The 20,460-nt window shown below is 41.2% G+C and overlaps 1 protein-coding gene across 3 annotated transcripts in view; it reads left to right on the top strand.

Moving 5' to 3' along the window:
- REEP3 (receptor accessory protein 3) overlaps positions 1-20,460 on the top strand; it is an 87,879-nt gene that overhangs the window by 51,204 nt on the left and 16,215 nt on the right. For all 3 annotated transcript variants that reach the window (XM_069101882.1, XM_069101880.1, XM_069101881.1), the window contains exons 3-5: positions 3,799-3,875; positions 4,496-4,616; positions 4,811-4,924. In XM_069101882.1, coding sequence (XP_068957983.1) covers positions 3,799-3,875; positions 4,496-4,616; positions 4,811-4,924 — 312 coding nt within the window. The remainder of the gene's footprint in view (positions 1-3,798; positions 3,876-4,495; positions 4,617-4,810; positions 4,925-20,460) is intronic.

Here is a 20,460-nt window from a genome sequence, read left to right on the forward strand (position 1 = left end):
AATCAGCATTAACTGATGAATGTTTACAATCAATCAGTTTCGATGATAGGGAACACTAATTTTGAATCCCCAATTAAGCAAAATGTTATTCCTCCCAAAAAATTATATTCTTGTCATTAGTATACCTGTTACAATAAATTGTAATCAGTTATATTTTGGATTTCATTAGCAAAAAAAAAAATTGTGGAAATGTTTTCTCCCGTGTTATATAAATACCTAAATAAGAGAGTTACTATCTGACCCTTTATTGAAAAAGTTTACTGACCTTTAGGATTGAAGGATAAGAGAAGAGAACTCTGTGAGAGACATTGACAGTTAACAGGCATGACTTGATTGAAGAGCAGACAGAGGAGACTGAGAAGGAACAGGCAGATGGGGAGGAGAGAACCAAGAGAGAGTGGTGTCCCGATGGCCTAAAGGGCAGAGCATGATCAGCAATGCCCAAAGCAGGCTACAGAGAAGTCAGAAAGGATGAGGGGGGAGGACATTAGGTTTTGTAATTAAGAAATCATTAGTAAATTTGGAAAGAACAGTTTAAATTTAATGATGAGATTGGAAGCCAGACTGCAGAGACTGAGCAAAATCTTTTTCACCCTCCCCATTCCAATGATTCTGAACTCCCACCCTGAACCCCACTATTCAATCCCTTATTCCCATTCCCTTCAACATAACCATGACAATGTTACACTCTAAAGCAACCCATCCATTCTACTGTGCTCTCTAGAATGCCTCCTTCATTAATAATAAATTTGCTTTCATCTTACTTTTTTTCCTTTTCCATTCCTTCCACTTTCTGGTTGGGACCTGGTTTCCCTTTCTAGCACTGACTGCATTCTCCCTCCCTCCCCTGGTCGCAAAAATCCTTTTTGTGAGCAAAAAGGAAATGGAGGCACCATTGTAGGTAGTCTGATCAAGGAATTTAGCCACCAAAGAGAGGGAGTAAGGGATCAAGTAGATCAGGAGAGACTGAAGAAAAGTGAGAGTGGGGATGATGACAGGAGTGCTCTGATGATGAAGGGGAAGACGGGGTGATAGAGTCACACTCTATCTTGGCAAGGAGAAGGGCCACTTCGTTGTGTGGGGCAGGAATGAAGGAAGGGATCATAACAGAAGACATCTGGGTGATGTGAGAAGAAGGAGCTCAGTGAATGGCCTCAGATGTGTGTGTGTGTGTGTGTGTGTGTGTGAAATATGAGATGAGGGGCTGCGCTGAGAGGGGGAAAGGGAGCAGAGCCATGGGAGGTTTGGAAGAGCTGCTGTTGAGAATGAGAGTTGCTAAGGGAGATATAAAAGGTTTATCTGGAATAGTAAGCCCCGTTGAGGTTTTGTGGCAAGTTTATAATGGACCCAGTTAGCACAATCATGAGATTTTCTCCAGCTTTGTTCGGTAGCACACGTGTAAGAGCAAAGGCAGGGGTCGGTGGAAGCAATCTAAAGCTGGAGTTTTGCGGGGCAAGTTCAGGGATACAATAAGGGGGGTGGGGGGGAAGGACAATATAGAGTTAATCTGGTTCACAAAGGGGTCAAGTTGGGGAAGGAAAGGAGAATGTGGCCAGTTCAGGGGTTGAAGGTCACAGTGTAGACCAAGAATAGAATATGGGGTTGCAAGGCAGAAAGGAGTGAAATGATGACAGATTGAGATCAGATAAAGGATATCCAGAGTCTGGGAACATGGAAGTGGTATATTTGTGAGTGATGGCAAGATCAAGGATAAGGCCATTTCTGGGTGTGCCTTAGGTGGACTAGAGAATTAGATCATGAGTAAGGTGAGGTCAGGGTGAGCTTTGGGTATTAAGTCCCCCAGTATGAGGGCAGGAGTTGAAGAGGATAGAGAGGCTAGGAGCCAGTCACTGAACTCACTGAGGAAAAAAAGGGAGGGTAACCTAGAGGGTGATTGACAACAGCTACCAGAACTTTGAATGGCAAATATGGATTGAGTGAACCTCAGAGGAGGAGAGGTTACTTAGTGATGGTAGAGGCAGATCCTGGAAAAGGCAATGGAAAGCAAGGAATGGTCTGATTCCTTCTACTTTCCCATTGAAAATTGAGACCAGGGGAGGGAGGGAGAATGCAGTCAGTGCTAGAAAGGGAAACCAGGTCCCAACCAGAAAGTGGAAGGAATGGAAAAGGAAAAAAAGTAAGATGAAAGCAAATTTATTATTAATGAAGGAGGCATTCTAGAGAGCACAGTAGAATGGATGGGTTGCTTTAGAGTGTAACATTGTCATGGTTATGTTGAAGGGAATGGGAATAAGGGATTGAATAGTGGGGTTCAGGGTGGGAGTTCAGAATCATTGGAATGGGGAGGGTGAAGTAAGGGGGAATTTTTAAATTACTGAGCAGTGAGTTTAGTGAGGTAGATTTTCCAAACTATGCAAAAGCTCACATGTAGGAGATGGGATACTAAGTCAGGGAACAGTCAGTTGGCCAATTTGGCTGGAACATGTGCATGAAGGGGAGAAGCAGTCAAACAAGGAAAGGGCTTCTATGGCAAATGAAGGAGTTTGTGTTTTATTTTAGAGGCAGTTGGGTGCCAAGAGCGAGGCCAATAGGCCAGATAAAAGGTGGAGAGAGCCTGCAGTTACATGGTTGCCATGTGAATAGAGAGAGGAATAGACCCGTGGAAGAAGCAGGGCTGAGTCTCTGAAGCTGAAAGTGCCAGTACAGTGTACCCTAGGGTAGATCTGTGTATGCTGTCTGAGAACCAGTCAAAGGAAATTTCGTCACCAGGTGATGAATTTGCTTCATATTCTGTCCATGTACCTATTTCTAGTTGTCTTTGGCCAAATGTAATGATGGTCTGATTCCAGACTGTGATATCTGTCGTGTTCATTATTCACTCCTGGTTTTTGTTTCCTCTGCAAATTCAGTAAAGATACCATCCGTGCCCGTCTGCAAGTTATTGATAAAAGCATCACATAAGCAGCACCCAGCACACTCACGTGTACTCCACTTCCCTTCAAGCTGACTTCAGGCCTTTATTCCAGATCTGATGATTGCATCTGAACAACAGCATCTAGCCCCCATCTCTCTTTTTTACAGCGATAGTTGGGCCAATAAACTATGATTTAGCTAAGCTGGAAATGACAATATCTGATCCAGCCTGCTTGTGAAGAAGCCAAAAGGGCCCCTTGTCATCACCATGACCTGTGTTGAATGGTCACTTACTGTCTCGTTAAGATCACATTTGGGAATATGATGTCAGGTGCAGGTTCTATGGTTTGCAGGTGCCAATTCTCTTCCCTTCCTTGAAAGTCATGGTATTTGCCCTGCTCTGGTCCTGCCGTACCTCTCTGGGTTTCCAAGGTCTTTCCGAGATCACAAATAGGGCCCCAGGAGGACCAAATATAGCTCCTCTGGGTCAGGGACAAAGGCACCAGATGCTCTCTTACACTGTTGTGGGTGAGAGGAGAGGGAGAAAGGAATCTTTGGAAGAGGAGGATAGTGTCCAAAAGGGCATCAGTAAAATGTTGAAGAAAAAAGGAGCTAATGTGAGCAAATACAGGTGTTAAATAACCAGTGGTGGTTATGGAGTAGAACTGAACTGCTCACCGATTCTGGAATATCTTTTATACCGAAGAGACGATTCTCCATGGATCTGATTGGTATCGTGGTATGTTGGACGTCAGAACCACACGTGGTCTTCTTCCTCGATCCTAGGACTGCTTCAGTAAAGTGAAAACACCAATAGAAACCTTTTTACTCATTATACAGATTGTAAATGACTTAGGATTTTTAGTTGGAGACCATTTCTCTTTATAATACTCATTAATCTCCTGTTGCCTTTGCTGTTCTCAGGTTCGGTGGATGATGTATTGGATTGTTTTTGCCCTTTATACTGTGATTGAAACGTTGGCAGACCTAACTGTTGCTTGGTAAGTTCCAAGACTGAAAAAGCATTGACCCTTCAGGGGCCAATAATGAATTTGGTTGGATCTCTATTAACTAACTGACAAAAGGCAGGTTCCCTGACTTCTCTATGCCTGTTTTCTTATTGATAAAACAAAATATCAAGTAAGATAGAGTGAAAGTACTTTTGAATCAGGATACAGCTATGTAGAGAAGATAGTGGTATTGTCATCATTATGGAAACTGAAGCCTTTACTAGTTTAATATTTCCTTTGAGTTTTGTTGGCTTGTCTTTGCAAAGGAGAATTCTGGTTACAATAAGCCATTTTGTTAATCCACTTTGGATATTAAATTAATTCTTTTCAGAGAGAGTAAAGGAAGTGTCTGTTGTGTCCCCACCCACAACCCCCTCCATGTGGTGAATAGAATTCTATAATCTGGGGGAAAATCCACATTTGGCCTCGACCACAAACACACTTGGGGCACTTTTTAACTGTTAGAGAACAGAAACCAAGAAAATGTAAATAGAAATTTTCTATGAGTAGTATTAGATATTTCCTTTGAAACTTTTCTTTAAAAAGTTCCATTTTTGACACTTTGGGCTCTAACCTAAATATCGAATGGCTTTCTAACGTTTCCTGGACAGGTTTCCCTTGTACTATGAGATGAAGATTGCTTTTGTCATCTGGCTGCTCTCCCCATACACCAGAGGGGCAAGTTTAATCTACAGGAAGTTCCTTCACCCATTGCTTTCTTCAAAGGAAAGGGTAAGAGATGAGACGCATTTGTAAACATCAGTTTTATTTTTTGAAATATTCAAATACGACAAACCTTTTCAGTGTTAGAAGAAAAAATACTTCTGTTTATTTTGCAACAATATTCTAATATTTAAGAAACTAAAGTGGCAGTTCTGTAGAAGCAGTTTTGATATCTTTTGAATCCTCCCCCCGTTTTTTCCTAGGAGATCGATGACTATATTGTCCAAGCCAAAGAACGAGGCTATGAAACCATGGTAAACTTCGGTCGCCAGGGTTTAAATTTAGCAGCCACCGCTGCTGTGACTGCTGCCGTAAAGGTAATTTACAATTTTCATGAAATGTTATGTAATACCTTGAGGCAGTGGGTAGAATGATTTAACAATTTTTCTTTAGTTATAAAAATTTTAAACTGAATTATAAACTTAATATCTGCTTATGGGATATTTGAACAAATAGTTATTTTTGAAGATAGGTAAAACTTTTAGTTTTTTGCCTTAGTTCTTAACTTACCCCAGAATGGATGCTAGTTAATTGAATTTTTAAAATACCTTAAAATGGCATTTTCTCATAACTTTTCAAATTCTTTAAGGCATAAGTAACTCGTCCCTGTCGCCTTTTGTAAAGATGACCATTCTTTCTTTCTCTGTCTTTGGTACGGCTCTCTCTGGGTGTTAATATCTTGGTAGGATTTCTACCTTACTTCTGCTGCTGTCCTTCAGTCGATTTGAGGTAACTCCTACTATTTTGTGTTTGAACATTGTGCACTAGCAATGACAAATGGACATTTTAATGATTTACTAATGCTATACATTTGTTGTGCTTTTACAAGTCACATTAATAAATTTAGTAAGAATTTACATCATAGGTTTGTTTGCATGTCATAAGTGTTGTGGGTTTTTTCCCCCAATATCAGTACACAATCATTTATTAAATCATTACGTTTAATTTGTGCTTGCTAAGCTGAACTGGGCCAGGTCATACCCTAGCCAACAATTTTAGGCCTTTGCAGTACCCGTTGTGTAACTAGATCAGTTGTCTTGTGACTAAAACAATAACAAAGTTTGTAGGAATATTCTATTATCATTATTAAGAGCTGATTTTATATAATTCTCAGGATAAACTGAGCTAATAAAATAAGTTTTCACTTTTTAAGCATACCCGTAGTGACCCAGTTTTTCTTACCTATTACCTACTTCTAAGTATACCCAGTAGAGTGAATAAAATGTAAAGTACATTCCTGGTCATCCTGCTTAATGAATAGTAGTCACTCATTTCGTAAACACTGAATGATCTCCAGCCATGTGAAGGGCTTTGTTTTTGCATGGCACTAAGAGAAGTGTGGCACAGCCTCAGCCTTCAGTTTATAATCCAGCAGTAAAAAGTAATCACTTAACTTGGGAGGAAATTTTTCCTTTGAAATTGATGGGATGAATTTATAAATGAAAGGATATAAGGAGTCCCTGTCTGGTCATTTATGGCTGTTTAACAATGTTTTCTTTATTCCACAGTAGTTGGCACAGAGATAGGCTTACCGTTACCTTTCCTTTATTTGGAATTACACAAGGTCCCCATTTATAGACAGTTGGCAGTGGTATGATGACAGCAAAATCAGCAGGTTCCTGTGAATTTAGGGTTCAAATCAGCACCATAAGTATGATTGTTTGAGTAAAATTAATGCAAGAAAAAGGTAGTAGTAATTAAGAAGCAGCCAATACTAACAGGCTATATTTAGGTGGCAGATAAGTAAAGAATAGAAATTACATGAACATTTAAAGGCCAACTTGGGGAAAACCACTGAGGCCAGGCAGGAAGTTTAGAAGGACACAGCTCAAGCAAGCAGTATGCTAAGTTTTGGGAAGGTCTGTATTTTCATATATATATAATTTCCCCTGAAAACATTAATCCTTCCTCAAAAACAAATCACGAAAGAGCATTTTTTTTCTTTGATAACAAATAAATGACGTTATGGTATGGTGGTTAGAGGGCCAACTTCAGAGTCAGGACAGCCTAGGTTCAAATCCTGCCTCTGACCCATAATGACTCTGTGACCCTGGGCAAGTGACTTAATTTTTCAGTTTTTCAGTCAGTGTTCTAAGACATGATGATGTAGAATGGTTACCTATGAAGCTCTCCCCACGCTGATGAAGTTTCTTAAAAACTGGATGGAAAATGTTATTAAAATGCTTTAGTATTTGACAACCACTTCATATGTTTTGTATGACTGTGCTCTTGAAAAGGGTAGGTGGCATTTTCCCATTTTCTGGAAATATGCTACTATTTTCAGGTCCTTAGGATGCCAGTTTATCTCTGCCACCAAGAGATAAGGTGAGCTTTTTTTCTTAAAGGAAAGTTAGAAAATTCTTTCCCACTGGTAAGATCTGATTACCCTGGCTCCAACCTCCTTCTAGGAGCTGAAGATACAGTCATTCTGTTGTTCTCATATCAACTTCTCCTGTGTCAGGCATTTCATGCTCATGTAAGTTGAATCTAAAGACCTGCTGTTTCATCACTGATCACTGTGACAGAATGTAAAATGAGGGCAAGTTCTTCCATGATTTGTTTTTTTTTTTTTTCCGCAAGCTTTGTTAAAGGGTCAGTGATGGACAAAACGTCCTCTGCCAGCATGCTCTCCTGATGCACAAAGAGAGATGAGGTCTGTCTTTCAAAGACTTAGTGTAGCCTACTGTCATTTCTATAGGGAAGGAAAAGATATTCCCTAGGATCAGAATTCCTTGGCATCTGAGGGGTCTGGGGATCCCCAGAGTTGTCGAGTCTGGGCTGGAGCATCCCTTCAACATCAAGGGGATGCTTGAGGATTCAGGAGACTGAAGGACCACCAGCCCCAGTTCTCCCCCAGACAAGATGGCTCTCTTGGTCTCCCTTCTTTTATTTTGACCTATCCAATGGAACAGTTGCCCCAAAGGGCATACTGACAGCTTTAACTTTTAGAGACTCTTGTTAATGGGAAAACAATAGCATATCTGTTGGCATTGATTTCTGTGTTGGGCTCATTCCAATTTTCTCAAAAATATAAAACCTCCTACTTTTAAAAAAATTTTGTTTTTTTTTTTCAAAAATTCTTTTTAAGCAAACAAAACCATCAGTAACCTAGAGATGGATCATGACTACATAAGCTGATTTTAATTTTTTCTTACTTCTATTATATACTTTGCTTAGTTAGTATATGAGCTGAAAATGATTTATGAAAATAAAAGAACTTTTGTGATGGGCAGCAACTTAGCATAAATTAAATGTTTAACTCATTTAATTTTTAGTGAAGTATTCCTCTGTTCTCATAGTAATATTCTAATTTTCCTTATCGGTTCTATTCAGAACCATATTAGCCCAAGTTCAGTTTAATCAGACCTCAGTCCTACTGGTAGGGCCATGTCAGCCCCTCCTTTGAGGATATGCCCAACAGTGAGATCTTAGGTCCTTCTGAGAGCAAACAGGCAACTAGTGCTGCTTTAATTCATTATTATTTCAGACTATGGTCCTCTTTGCCTTCTTGCTCCATTTCTTAATGGTATAGAAAAGTGTGAGAGGCAGCATGAAGAACTGGATAAAGAACTACCTTCAGAATTAGGAAAACATCTAGATAGAGATTCTGGGCCCGTCCATTCACTCCTCTATAAGGACTAAGTTCAGGTGCTTGTCAGTTTGCCTCAGAGGGGGAGTTCCCACACCAGGTCCTTCACTGATGAGGTCCAGCCACAAACAGAAGAATGTTGTTCCCATCCCTGCCCCCTGACAAGTTGGATCAGCTGTTACCTTGAAAGGGTACATTGGCTTTAATGACTACCCAGTAGCTGGTTCATAACATGCATGGAAACATCAATGGAAGGACAGTGCAGACCCTGCCCTGAGCAGATTGCAGCACCTTTTGAGCTCAGGAGGCAGAAACATTCTAGCTCCTGCCGACCACCCAGGAGAGCCTCTCCTAAGAATAGTAAACCATGGTACAAGTGCCTTCCTCAGATGATTACATTAATGACTTCATGATTTTCTCAAATCAGGGCAGTTATTATACCCCAGTTCATCATTACATAACTTGGGGGTTAGGTGGCAGTACTCCGCTTCCTCCCAGCGAGGCACATTCACATAAAATGGTCATCAGGCCTTAGTGGATAGGGCCACTTGTTCAGGTGAGTGCTCTGCTTTCATTTTTCATTTATTGTCTAATGTTAATTATTAAGGTGAGCCTTTGTTAACAGTGCTCATTTTTCCATCCCAGGTCTTCAGTCTGCCTCTGCTGACTCTTTGACTCAGAAGCCCTGGCTAGTTGCTTGATCATTCCATCAAGCCCTTGATAGGCTTTTATTACATACTTCAGAATCATTTCTCATGCCCCAAACAGAACTCATCATTCTCCCCAGACTCTATCTGTTTCCCAGACTTCCCTGTTCTTGTGGGCCAGGGCATCCTGGCCATCCTCCCATAACTTGGATCACTCTTTACTCCTCCCTTTCCTCACTGCACATAGCCAGTCAGAGGCCAAGCCTCATCACCTGTGCTGCAGTAGACTTCAGTGGTCTTTTCCCACTCTAGTCCAGTTTCCATTCAGTAAGTCACCAAAGTGGTTTTATTTTAGAAATATTTTCTTTACGCACACGTGCATCTGTGTTGCTTTTCTGATAAAAGACAAACATCATTAGAGCAAGATCTGCTGCCTTTGTCTCCTTTGTAGCCCTATTACTTAATAAATTATTTTTTCTTGGGTGGTTGATTGATTCTTGCAATAGAAAACAAAATTAGTTAAACCATTGAACTGATTTATGAAACTAAGGGCAGTGAGCTGTCGTGGCCTGGCCTTGAAATGTGGACATTTGCATTCCCTCTGCAGTTCTGCTACTCAGTCCCTGCTGGTCCAAATTTTGCCAAGTAACCTTAACTCTTGGAAGCTCAGTTTCCTTTTCTGTAAAATAAGGAGGTTTCTAAAGCCCCTTCCAGCTCTGAACGTGTTCATGCTCTACAGCTTGAGGGATGCATATGATTCTCATTTTTCTGACTTTCTCACTATACTTTTAATCAATACCTTACTATCTTTTTTTTACCACTATCCTAGCCATGTTTTTTTTTTATTATTGTGTTATTATTGTTGTTATAAGCAGACATTTCTGTTTTAAGTCACTGGGGATCCTGTGATCATTTGAGCCTTATTTTTAAGTGATCTCTCTCAAGTCACTTCTCCGTGCTGGGCCTGAGGCAGGACTCTGAATCCACACGGAGCTCTTAAAGCCAAGAGCCTTTTCCCTTGCTCTCTCTTCCCCAGCTCCCTCCCTCATACCTTCCTTCTCCAGCTGTGATATTGCACTTGGTTCTCTTGTCACACCAAACATAAAACATTAACATGATAGGCCTTATAGCTGTTCAAGGTTTTTGTTAAAAAAAAAAAAAAAGCAGCCGTGTGTTGCAGAGCAGCTAGCCATATGTAATTTTACACATTCAAAAGCTTTTAGGCACTTTTCATTTTCATTTTTATTTCATTTTCATAATATTAATTCTGGATGATTCCATGAGTAAAGATTGAAGAAGACTAAAATTCAGCCACCACGGTTATGTTTTAGAAAGATAAAGGTGCTCCCCTCTTTCCCTTTTAAATAGAAGCTTTAACCCATCAGTCTGAGTTGTCCATCTCCGTGTGTCTTTCATTGTGCTGTCTCGTGACCCACTGCCCTGGTTTCTATAAAATGTTGCATCTCTGATGGAAAAACAAGAAGTTGGCGGGGAATCCAGCTTGGGTGCACCTTGTGGTTAGCCAGATCCCCATGTTCGTTATTGTCTCTCCTTCCCTGCCCCTCCCCACCCCATACCCCACACACCTCCTCCATGGGGTTCAGCCAGCATGTGGAAGCCTGGGGAGGCATGCTGACCAGGAAGGAGCTTGTAAAGGCCTGACTGGCTCTCTCAGTAGGTGCCTTGTCACGTGTCACCACTTAAAGTGCCCTATAAATATGAACTAAAGGAGAGTGGCTGACAGCTGCTTTCTACTTTGCCAATGCACAAGTAGCTGGGAAAAAAAAAATCATGAGCTTAGGAAACTGAAGGCTTAGTTTAACCCTTTAGCTTCGTTTTTCTGTACTTGAATCATCAAGCATATCTTCAAGGCAGTATGGCAAAGTGGGCAGACTGCTGGGCTTTGGAGTCAGAGACCTGGATTCGAATCCCACTGCCAATCACTCTCTGAGACCCCAACAACTTTTAATACCTGGACAGGTTACAAGTGGGTTACTGTCTGCCTTGACAGAGGGACTACCCACACTGATGAAATCCAGATCCTTGATGTACTGACCTGTACCTTTAATATAACAACATGAAACAAGGGTAAGCTTGTTTTTATAGGAACATTGTTGTTATCAATCAGGAGTAACTTTTTTCCTTTACGGGGTATGAGACAGTATCTGCTCAGCATCTGTGATTTCACAGATGCAGAAAAATGGTTCAGAAACTCCCTCTGTCAACTTGTTTCTGACTTGAGAGTCTTAAAGAGTTGGCTGGGGCATAGAGAGTTACAGGGATCTGCCTGCCATGGCTACTTAACCTGCATTGAAAGGATGATGCCAAGATAATGTCCTGTAGCACAAACATGTGGCATGGCATGGGCATTTGGAAAATTTGTTATTGCAGAGCTGTATTTTATGTTCTATGACCAAACACTATGGTGTGTGTGTCTTGTATAAAATAAAAGTAAAGCTCCCACCAGCCCTCCTTGTACAATAGACTAGGAAGACTCGTGTCAAGGACAGCACTGGAGGTTCTCACACCAGGGTTAGTCCCATATCTGTACACAGTGTTGGCCTGTCATGGTTTTAGATTATAATAATAAGATAGCAGGTTAAGTAGTGCATTATCCCTCTTTTACAGATGAGGAAACTGGGATTTAGATGTAAAATGACTTTCCCGGGATCACATAGAACCAGGATTTGAACCCAGACCTCCTGAATCCCAAACCAGCATTCTTACCGTGATAACATGCTGTTTCTCCAGACTATATATGTGTATGTACACACATCCATACATGTGTTTATATACATGTCTATATATACATATATGTTATATACATGTATATTTATATTGACTAACATAAAAAATGAGAATATGTCTTAATTTCCCTGGATTTATACTACAGATCATAGTGGTTATATCATAGATAATAAATACCATAGTGAGCCCTATACAGAAGTATAGTCCATATATTTCTAATTTATAATAGATTTTACAAATTCCCCCATATGTTTGTAATGCAAGAATGTTTACATTCTTTCAATTTAGTTTACCTAGATTTTAATAACTCGTACCTTTTGTGAATTGAGAGGGGTCAGATGCCCAGACTCTGGGAGTCAGAGTTAATAGGCTGGCATTCTGTGCCTGACCTGTGCCCCTGCTGATCAGCACTTTGATCAGTGACATGGGTAAAGACATGGGTGGCATTTGTGTCAAATCTTCAGAAGATTCTAAGACACTGGATGACAGTCAGGATCCATAAACATTCTGAGCAGCAAGGGTGTTGACCTGTGCCTACTTCAGTGGAACTGATCAGGGTAAAGGGAAAGGCCACATCTTAGCCTTGAGGGCAGATAGCAGCATGGCGCCAGGTGCCAGAGTCAGGGTGAGACACCAGCCCTGAGGTTTTTCACGGCGTGCAGGTATAGTGCGAGGTAGCCAAGTGATATGGCCCCTAAAAGGCTTGTGTGAGCACTGGTGCCAGAGCCAGAGGCCTGGGCCTGAGGTGCTCTCTCACATCGCACTGTGTCAGAGGAATACTTGGCACTCCTAACCCAGTTCAGCTCCCAACTTGTCAGGCTCCTCTTCCATCTCTGCCACATGGCATTTGTACTGGGGCCCCCATGGTGGTGAGCTCCTTCCTAGCCCAGCTTAGCTCTGACTCTCAGCTGCTGGTCTGCCTGGACCCCTTTGTGTGTCTCCTTGCCCTGTGGCATGTGAGCTGCTCAGGACGGGGACTGCTTTTTGCTTGATTTGCATTTACTGTACTTGGCACAGCGCCTGGCATGCAGCAAGCACTTCATAAATGCTATCACCTCGGACAAGACCCTTAGCTTCTCTGTGACTCAGTTTCTTCGTCTATAAATGCAGTGAGTTTCTCTAGATGACTTCTGGGTCCCTTCCAGACCTAGGTCTGTGAGCCTGTGAACAGCCAAGCCTTGGGAGGTGGTACACCTGATGTGCTCTGCACTGGTCAGACCTTTTTTTTTTTTTTGGCTTTTTGGAGGGCAATTGGGGTTAAGTGACTTGCCCAAAGTCACACGGCTAGTAAGTGTGTCAAGTGTCTGAGGCCAGATTTGAACTCAGTTCCTCCTGACTCCAGAGCCAGTGCTCTATTCACTGCGCCACCTACCTGCCCTGTAGGGGATGCTTTTTTTATTTTTGGAGGGGGGAAGGCTGGGCAGTTGGGGTTAAGCAGACCACTTTAGAATGTTGTGTTTATTTCAGGGTACCACATGTTAAGAATGGCATTGATTAGCTCAAGAGCAATGGGGGGAGGTGATTGAGGGACCTAGATGTCCTAAGAAGACGTTCTCGGAAAACTGGATAAAACCCCGGGATGTTCATTACAAAAAAGAGACATGTGACATATGATTATGGGTCTGCAGTTTCTGGAGTGAGGGCACTTGGAAGAGAGCTGAAGCTTGTTCTGATCTGCCCCAAGGACAGAACTAGGAGGCTGGGCACTGGGTTGAAGTTTGTAAAAAGGCACAAAGTGAGGTAGGATTTCCTAACCAGAACAGCTATATAAATGTGGGGTGGGCTGCTTCAGGAAGTCACGGGGCCCCCCATCACCAAAGTTCAACAAACAAGGACTAAATGGTACTTATTAGAGGAACCACTTGTTGGCATGAACATTGGGCTAGGTGGACCTCCTAAGACCTCCTGGGATACTGGAAGACCAGCCCCCTCAGGGTGTACCTTCTCCCTTTGCCTTGCTCATCATGCCCTTTCCCCCACCCCAGGTGACCCAGAATCTCTCAGGACTGCTTAGCTATTTAGTAATGCGTGGGTGAGAATGAGAGTCACCAGCTCTGTTCTTTCTGGTGAGGTGAAGGAACGTGTACCATCTACAGTGCCACTTTGGGCCCTTGTCACTTGCCCCCCCCTTAGAATGTGAGCTCTTGAAGGGCAAGAACTATGTCCCTTTCTCTGTCTGGATTCCCAGTGCTGTGCACCATTCTTGGTACACATGCCTTCATCAGAGGCATGGTATATCAGAGTGCCTGTAAGTTATTTCCAGCATAGGAACGTGGACCTTTGGGAGTGTCATTCTTTAGTTCTTTTACCTGAAACAGTATTAGAATCACTGAATATGCTGAAATAGGTTTGTTTTTCCATTGATGGGTTGGTTTTCCAGTAAGTAGCATAGAAGAAGCATTTGCAGTGCTTCCATCTGTTAAGTTGTACTCTGCATCTATTGCTAAGATTGCCTTCTTAGTTCTTTATAGATGCCAAAGAAAGGCTTTGTCTTGGTAGCTTCATGAAATGGAGGTAATTGAGGCAAGTTGAGTAACTTGAAACAAAATTAGAAAAGCAGGTCAAGTTCAAGGAGAAAACCACTAGTAAATAATGACTAGAATTAAAGATCAAATGAAATTAACTTCAAATTTTTAGCATGGATTTTTTATTTTAATTGACACAGTTGACCTGCTTTGGGCTAGAATTGTTGGGTTTTTGTCTGTCTTTTAAAGATTAGTGACACCCCCCCCTTAGTCTTTTCTGCATGTACCACCTGAGCATGTTAAACATGAAAATAAGACTTTAATCAGGACATTTACTACACTGTAAAGCAGTTTTCTGAAAATGCTGCCCAGTTCTGTGAGCTCATTACCAAGCATCTGCTCACAAGGTCAGTGTGCAAGTTGGTTTTGGCTGAGCCAAGCAGAAAGAAGAAGGACCTTCAAGGATTTTGCTGAGGATGTTCAGTATTCCATCCTTTTTTGTAGGAGAAATGCTGGTAACTTTAACACCAGATGAACAGCAGTCCTGCTGGATTTCACTCCCTAGAGATAAAAATACCAATAATTCTACTGGATAGCTCATTGAATTCTCCATACCTGACTTGGCGAGTGGATATTTTAACCAAAAATTATGAAGTGAAATATCACAGTGTAGTTTGCAGACACTGTATTCATAGGCTAATTGTCTTCAAACTGTGATCTGGGCAGTCCACATATCCCCACGCTCTGACATTACTTCATTGACTGTCCTCCAGTGCAAGGCCTTGAGAATAGTCAGCTCCTTCCTGTCATCTAATAAAATGGGTGTACTTGCCTAGGTAATATAGAAATGAGATTTCATGCTGTAACGTAATACCAAGCAAAGGCAACTTCCCAGGTTCAAAATACCAGCATAGGTGCTCTCTATTTTATTCAGTGACAAACCAAGAACAGAGAAGATCAAAACATGACATCATTCAAAATACAGCATTTACTAAGTGTGATTAAATAATCTCCAAGTACTACCCCACCCCAGGACCTTCCAATCATTCAATCAATTACAAAGTCCCTGTTCTAAATACTTCTCCACCCCTAGGCTATACCTTCATTTGGTCCACCACAAAACCCCTCTTCTCAAATGGAGATTAGTTTCCAAACATAAGTAAAGTACCTTCATTTGTCAATCACAGAGCACAATAAGGTCAAAAGTTCCCCACCCCTGGATCACAATTGAATCTACCCCAGAGTTACATCAAGTTTAAACACAGCACTTAATATCCAAATGGAGGTCTTTTCTTCATCTTGACCCGAGGCAAGTTCTCAGCAATCTTAGTTCCTGGGGAGACAAGGCTTAGCAAGGCCATAAGATACATTGCCAGTCCCTTCATGAATTTATCCTCTGTCTGTAGAACAGTCCTAGAACCCCTGAACACATTAGCAAAGCCCTCTCCCAGGATTTCTGTAAACATCCAACAAGAAAATCCTTCTTCAGGGCTTCCGAACCAACAGAAAGGTTCCCAGACCCCTGCAACAACAGCACTGTCCTTCACCAGTGGACAGTATTCACTCTGTCTGCAGGACAGTCTCCAGACCCCTGCAACAACAGTACTGTCCCTCACCAGTGGACAGTATTCACTCTCTGTCTGCAGGACAGTCTCAGGGCTTCTTAACCAAATGCCAGGTTCCAGGACTTCTTCAACAAAAGGACTGTCTTTCACCAGTGGACAAATCTGGCAAAACAACATCAAAACAGACAGACAAAGTACCAGCAAAACAGCCATGTCTCCTCAGTCCTTGGCAGCTCAGGGGGGCAGGTCTCAAAAGTCCAGGGCAATTCAAAGCGGCCACCAGCAATTCTCTTAGTCTCTCTCTCTCTCCACGAGGTGCTGCTTCCAAAAAGATCTTCCGCCTCTCTCTCGTGTCTCTCCAAATCTACATCACCAGCTCCTCCCAGTTCAAGACTTTCTTTTCACATCAACAAGCCCATCCCACAGGTGGGATTAACAAACTCTGGGTTTTAACACAATCAATTTGAAAACCAAGCCAATACAGGGGAATCTTTAATTGCCATTACTATCACACATGCTAGCGGTGTGTTGTTTGGGCTAGTGTTGTGGCCTATCCTCATAGAAACAGCACTGGAGTCAGAGGGAGTCTGCAGGGCTGGGCTGGGCCGTTAATGACCCATGGCCTGCGTTTATTTCCTTATCTGTAAAATGGATAGATAATCTCCGAGTTCTTTTCAGCTCTAAAATTTGGTAAAACAAAATTTGCTAAATACTGAATTCTCTTCTCAAGATGAACAAAATAACTAACAAGTATGTATGTGTCAAAAGGAAAAGTAATTCCCTCAGAAACTTAACAAGTGGGCAATCTGGTCTGGTATGAAATTAATTAGTCCTACAATATCTCCAAGTGCTTCTCCAGCCTTACCTTAAAGATCTCTGGGAAACAGGAACCAGCTACCACCTCGAGATCCAAGTCTGCTTTTATTGTAATGTAATTGTTAGGTCCCACTGATATCTTCTTGTTCCAATCCTTGTTTTTATTTCTACTTGCTTCTGGTCAGCCACATAAAAGGATTGTACAGAATATCCTTTAAAATATTTGAATGTAGCCATCATGCTCCCTTCTCACCCCTAAGTTTATTTTTCTCTAAGCTAAGTATCCCCAGTGCCTATGACCTGGCTTCCCTGGCTAGGATCCCTGGCCATTCTGCTACCTCAGTTCTCAAAACCTTTATGACACCTAGAACTCAGCAGAGGCCTCTCAGGGTGGTCAGATCAAAGATTCCATTGGCTTTAGGGGGAGCTATGTCACACACTAGTAACTCATGGAATATGCATCCCCTGAAAAAAGCCGAGGCCTTTTTCAGATAAATTGTTTGCTAGCCATGTTTGTCCCATCCTAGAGGTCACTTGGACAGTTGAGGTTTTTGAACCCCATTGTAGGCTTTTTTTTTGTTTAACTTTCATCTTATAGGATTCAGCCCGTTTTTTTCTGCCCACTGACATCTTTTTGCTTCCCAATCAGCATATTCATTCTCCTTTCCAACTTCTGTCAATGCCTATAGACAGTAAATGCTTAATGAAAAATTTAAGAAATTACAAAATTGTATTGAACCTCTATATAGAGTCCACATTCATGTGCTAACTGACAAACACACTTAAATTCTACTCTCCTAGAGTGTTTTAGGTGGCGATTTCTAAATTGACTCACTGCCAAAACTTCAAAGCTTTCTTAGTCAAGGAAAAATTCCCTCCCGTAAGGAAAGTAGTCATGTGTAGGGAGTGAGAATCTTCCCCTTTCCCAAAGGGCGGGCTTAGGCATAGTCTGCCTCAGAAGTCATGACTGTAGATGAGATCTGATGGTGTGACTCTTCTCTCTCCCTCTCCATCCACACCAGAACTATCATAAATCACTTGTTTCTTTTTTTGTGTAGTTTTAGCTTAATCTTTCTTGGCAGTCTCATCAACTCAGAATGGTTCCGTTATCTCTAAGCCTATATTTCTCAAATCTCCATGTCTAGCTAGGACTCAGTTCTTACCTTCCAATCTTATATCGCCAACTATTTCCTGGTCATCTCCGCTTTGAAATCGTTGATACACCTCAAATTCAGAATATCCAAAAGAGAACTCATTATCTTTTCTAAAATGAAACAAAATCACAAGCCTCCCCTCTTCTTACCATTCCTCTTTCTGTTGAGAGCACCACCCTTGGGTCACATAGGTTTGTGAATGTTCACTGGGAGTGAACCTTGATTCTTCATTCTTCATCTCCCATATCCAATCTCTTGCCCAGTCTTGGTAATGAATGCTATTCTCTAGAACTGGAATTTTTCTTAAAATAAAAGGGAGACATAATTTAAGTTCCTACCCCTTTAGCTACCCACATTTTGTTTGTGGCAAATCAACATCCTTGCCAAGAAAGGAAAGAGTTCATCTACAAAACTTATGTAAACAAATGAATTCTATTTAATGGTATCCTTTACAGCCAGATGAGGCCTCAGAAGAGGTGAAGGATGGGGCAGGAGGGTTCCATTTTGTGCCACAAAACGGGCCTCCATTTGCTAGCTGGGTGACTGCCTGCAATATTAGATGAGCTGGGGGCAACAACAGCATGGTTTTCTGAGTTTTTAACTTCCCCCTTTTATACCAGAGAGATCTCACATCTGGCCAAGGTCAGTGATGTTTCACCAGCTTTCCTCGATTTTCAAGTTTCCTAGGCTGATGATTTGTGGGGAAGGTGAGATATCTATTATCCCCATTAACAGATCTTTCAGAATCCCAGTTGGTTGAAGGGAATAGAGGGGACCACACCTTGGCTGCCTTCATCAGTATGCTCATATAACATTGGCTAGTCTCTCCAAGTTTTCCCAGAACCTTAAAACTTGCTTCTCCATGCAGGTGGCCAGTAACTGATAAGGGGCTTCATAGCAAAGCAGAGGGCAAATATACCATTTGTTTATGGCCTAAAATCCAAATTCTTTCTTTTTTTTGCTTTATTTTTTTAATGTTTTGTTTTTTTCCCCAATTACACATAAAAACAATTTTTTGCATTTTTTTTTAAACTTTTGAATTCCAGATTTCATTCTTTCCTTCCTCCCCTCCCCCGCCCCTGAAACAGTAAGCAATCTGATACAGGTTACATATTTGCAATCATAGCAGCAGCTAGGTGGTGCAGTGAATAGAACACTGGCCCTTAAGTCAGGAGGACCTGAGTTCAAATCCAGTCTCAGACACTTAACACACAAGCCATGTGACTTTGGGAAAATCACTTAACCCCAACTTCCCTCCAAAAAAAACAACCACATATGTGCAATCATGCAAAACATTTCCATATTAATCATTTTGTATAAGAAAACTCAAACCAAAAAAAGGAAGGAAGGAAAGAAATAAACATAGAAAGTGAAAAATAGTATGCCTTAATCTGTATTCAGGTGACATCAGTTCTTTCTCTGGAAGCAGATAGCATTTTTCATTATGAGTCCTTTGGGATTGTCTTGGATCATTGTGTTGCTGAGAATAGCTAAGTCATTCTCCTTCATCTTACAATATTGCTATTAGTCTGTACAATATTCTCCTGGTTCTGCTCACTTCGCTTTGTATCAGTTCATGTAAGTCTTTCCAGGTTTTTCTGAAATCATCCTACATGTCATTTCTCGTGGCACAATAATATTCCATTACAATCCATATACCACAACTTAGCCACTCCCTAATTGATAGATATCCCCTCAACTTCCAATTTTTTTTTTTTTTGCTTTTTGGAGGACATTTGGGGTTAAGTGACTTGCCTACAGTCACACGGCTAGTTTATGTGTTAAGTGTCTGATGTCGGATTTGAGCTCAGGTCCTCCTGACTCCAGGGCCAGTGCTCTACTCACTGCCCACCTAGCTGCCCCCCAATTCTTAACCATCTCAAAAAGAGCTGCTGAAAAATATTTTCGTACAAATAGAGTCTTTTCCCTTTCTTTTTTTTTCATCTCTTTGGGATGCAGACCTAGTACTGGTATTGCTTCAAGGTATGCATAGTTTATAACCCCTTGGGCATAGTTCCAAATTGCTCTCCAGAATGGCTGGATCAGTTTACTACTCCACCAGTAGTGCAGTAGTGTTTTACTCTTCCCACGCCCCCTCCAACATTTATTTCTTTCATTTTTGTCGTATTAGCCAGTCTGAGTGTGAGATGGTACCTCAGAGTTGTTTTAACTTGCATTTCTTTAATCAATAGTGATTTAGAGCATTTTTTTCATTTGACTATAGATAGCTTTGATTTCTTTGTCTGAAAACTGCTTGTTCGTATCCTTTGACCACTTATCAATTGAGGAATGACTTGTATTCTTCTAAATTTAATTCAATTCTCTATATATTTGAGAAATTAGACCTTTATCAGAGATTTTCGCTATAAAACTTTTTTCCCTAGTTTTCTGTTTTCCTTCTGGTTTTGATTGCATTGGCTTTGTGCAAAAATCTTAATATAATCACAAATATCTATTTGACATTTTGTAATGCTTTTTATTTCTTGTTTGGTCCTAAATTTTTCCCTTATATGTAAATCTGACAGGCAAATTATTCCATGCTCCCCTAATTTTCTAATGGTTTGACCCTTTATCTCTAAATCATGTACCCATTTTGACCTTATCTGAATTAACTCTTAACCCCCTCTAAACTCTAGAGCATGTTATAGGTACAATTAACAGGTTAATATTTACTCAAACTCTGTTTAGCACCTTATAAAGCAGTTTCTTGCATTTATGAGCTAGACCAACAAGCAATTACCAGGGGCTAAAATGGGCCCCAATACCTTTGGGGGATCATACCACTACACAACATCTTTTGCATCTGTCCCCTTCTCTTTCACTTACTCTGCCTAATCTAAGCTTTTATCACCTCTTGCCTAGTTTATTG

The sequence above is a fragment of the Petaurus breviceps genome, unplaced genomic scaffold (genome assembly GCF_028583685.1).
Source record: "Petaurus breviceps papuanus isolate PSGF00001 unplaced genomic scaffold, PetGlider_PUasm1.0 490, whole genome shotgun sequence".
In the NCBI taxonomy this organism is placed as follows: domain Eukaryota; kingdom Metazoa; phylum Chordata; class Mammalia; order Diprotodontia; family Petauridae; genus Petaurus; species Petaurus breviceps.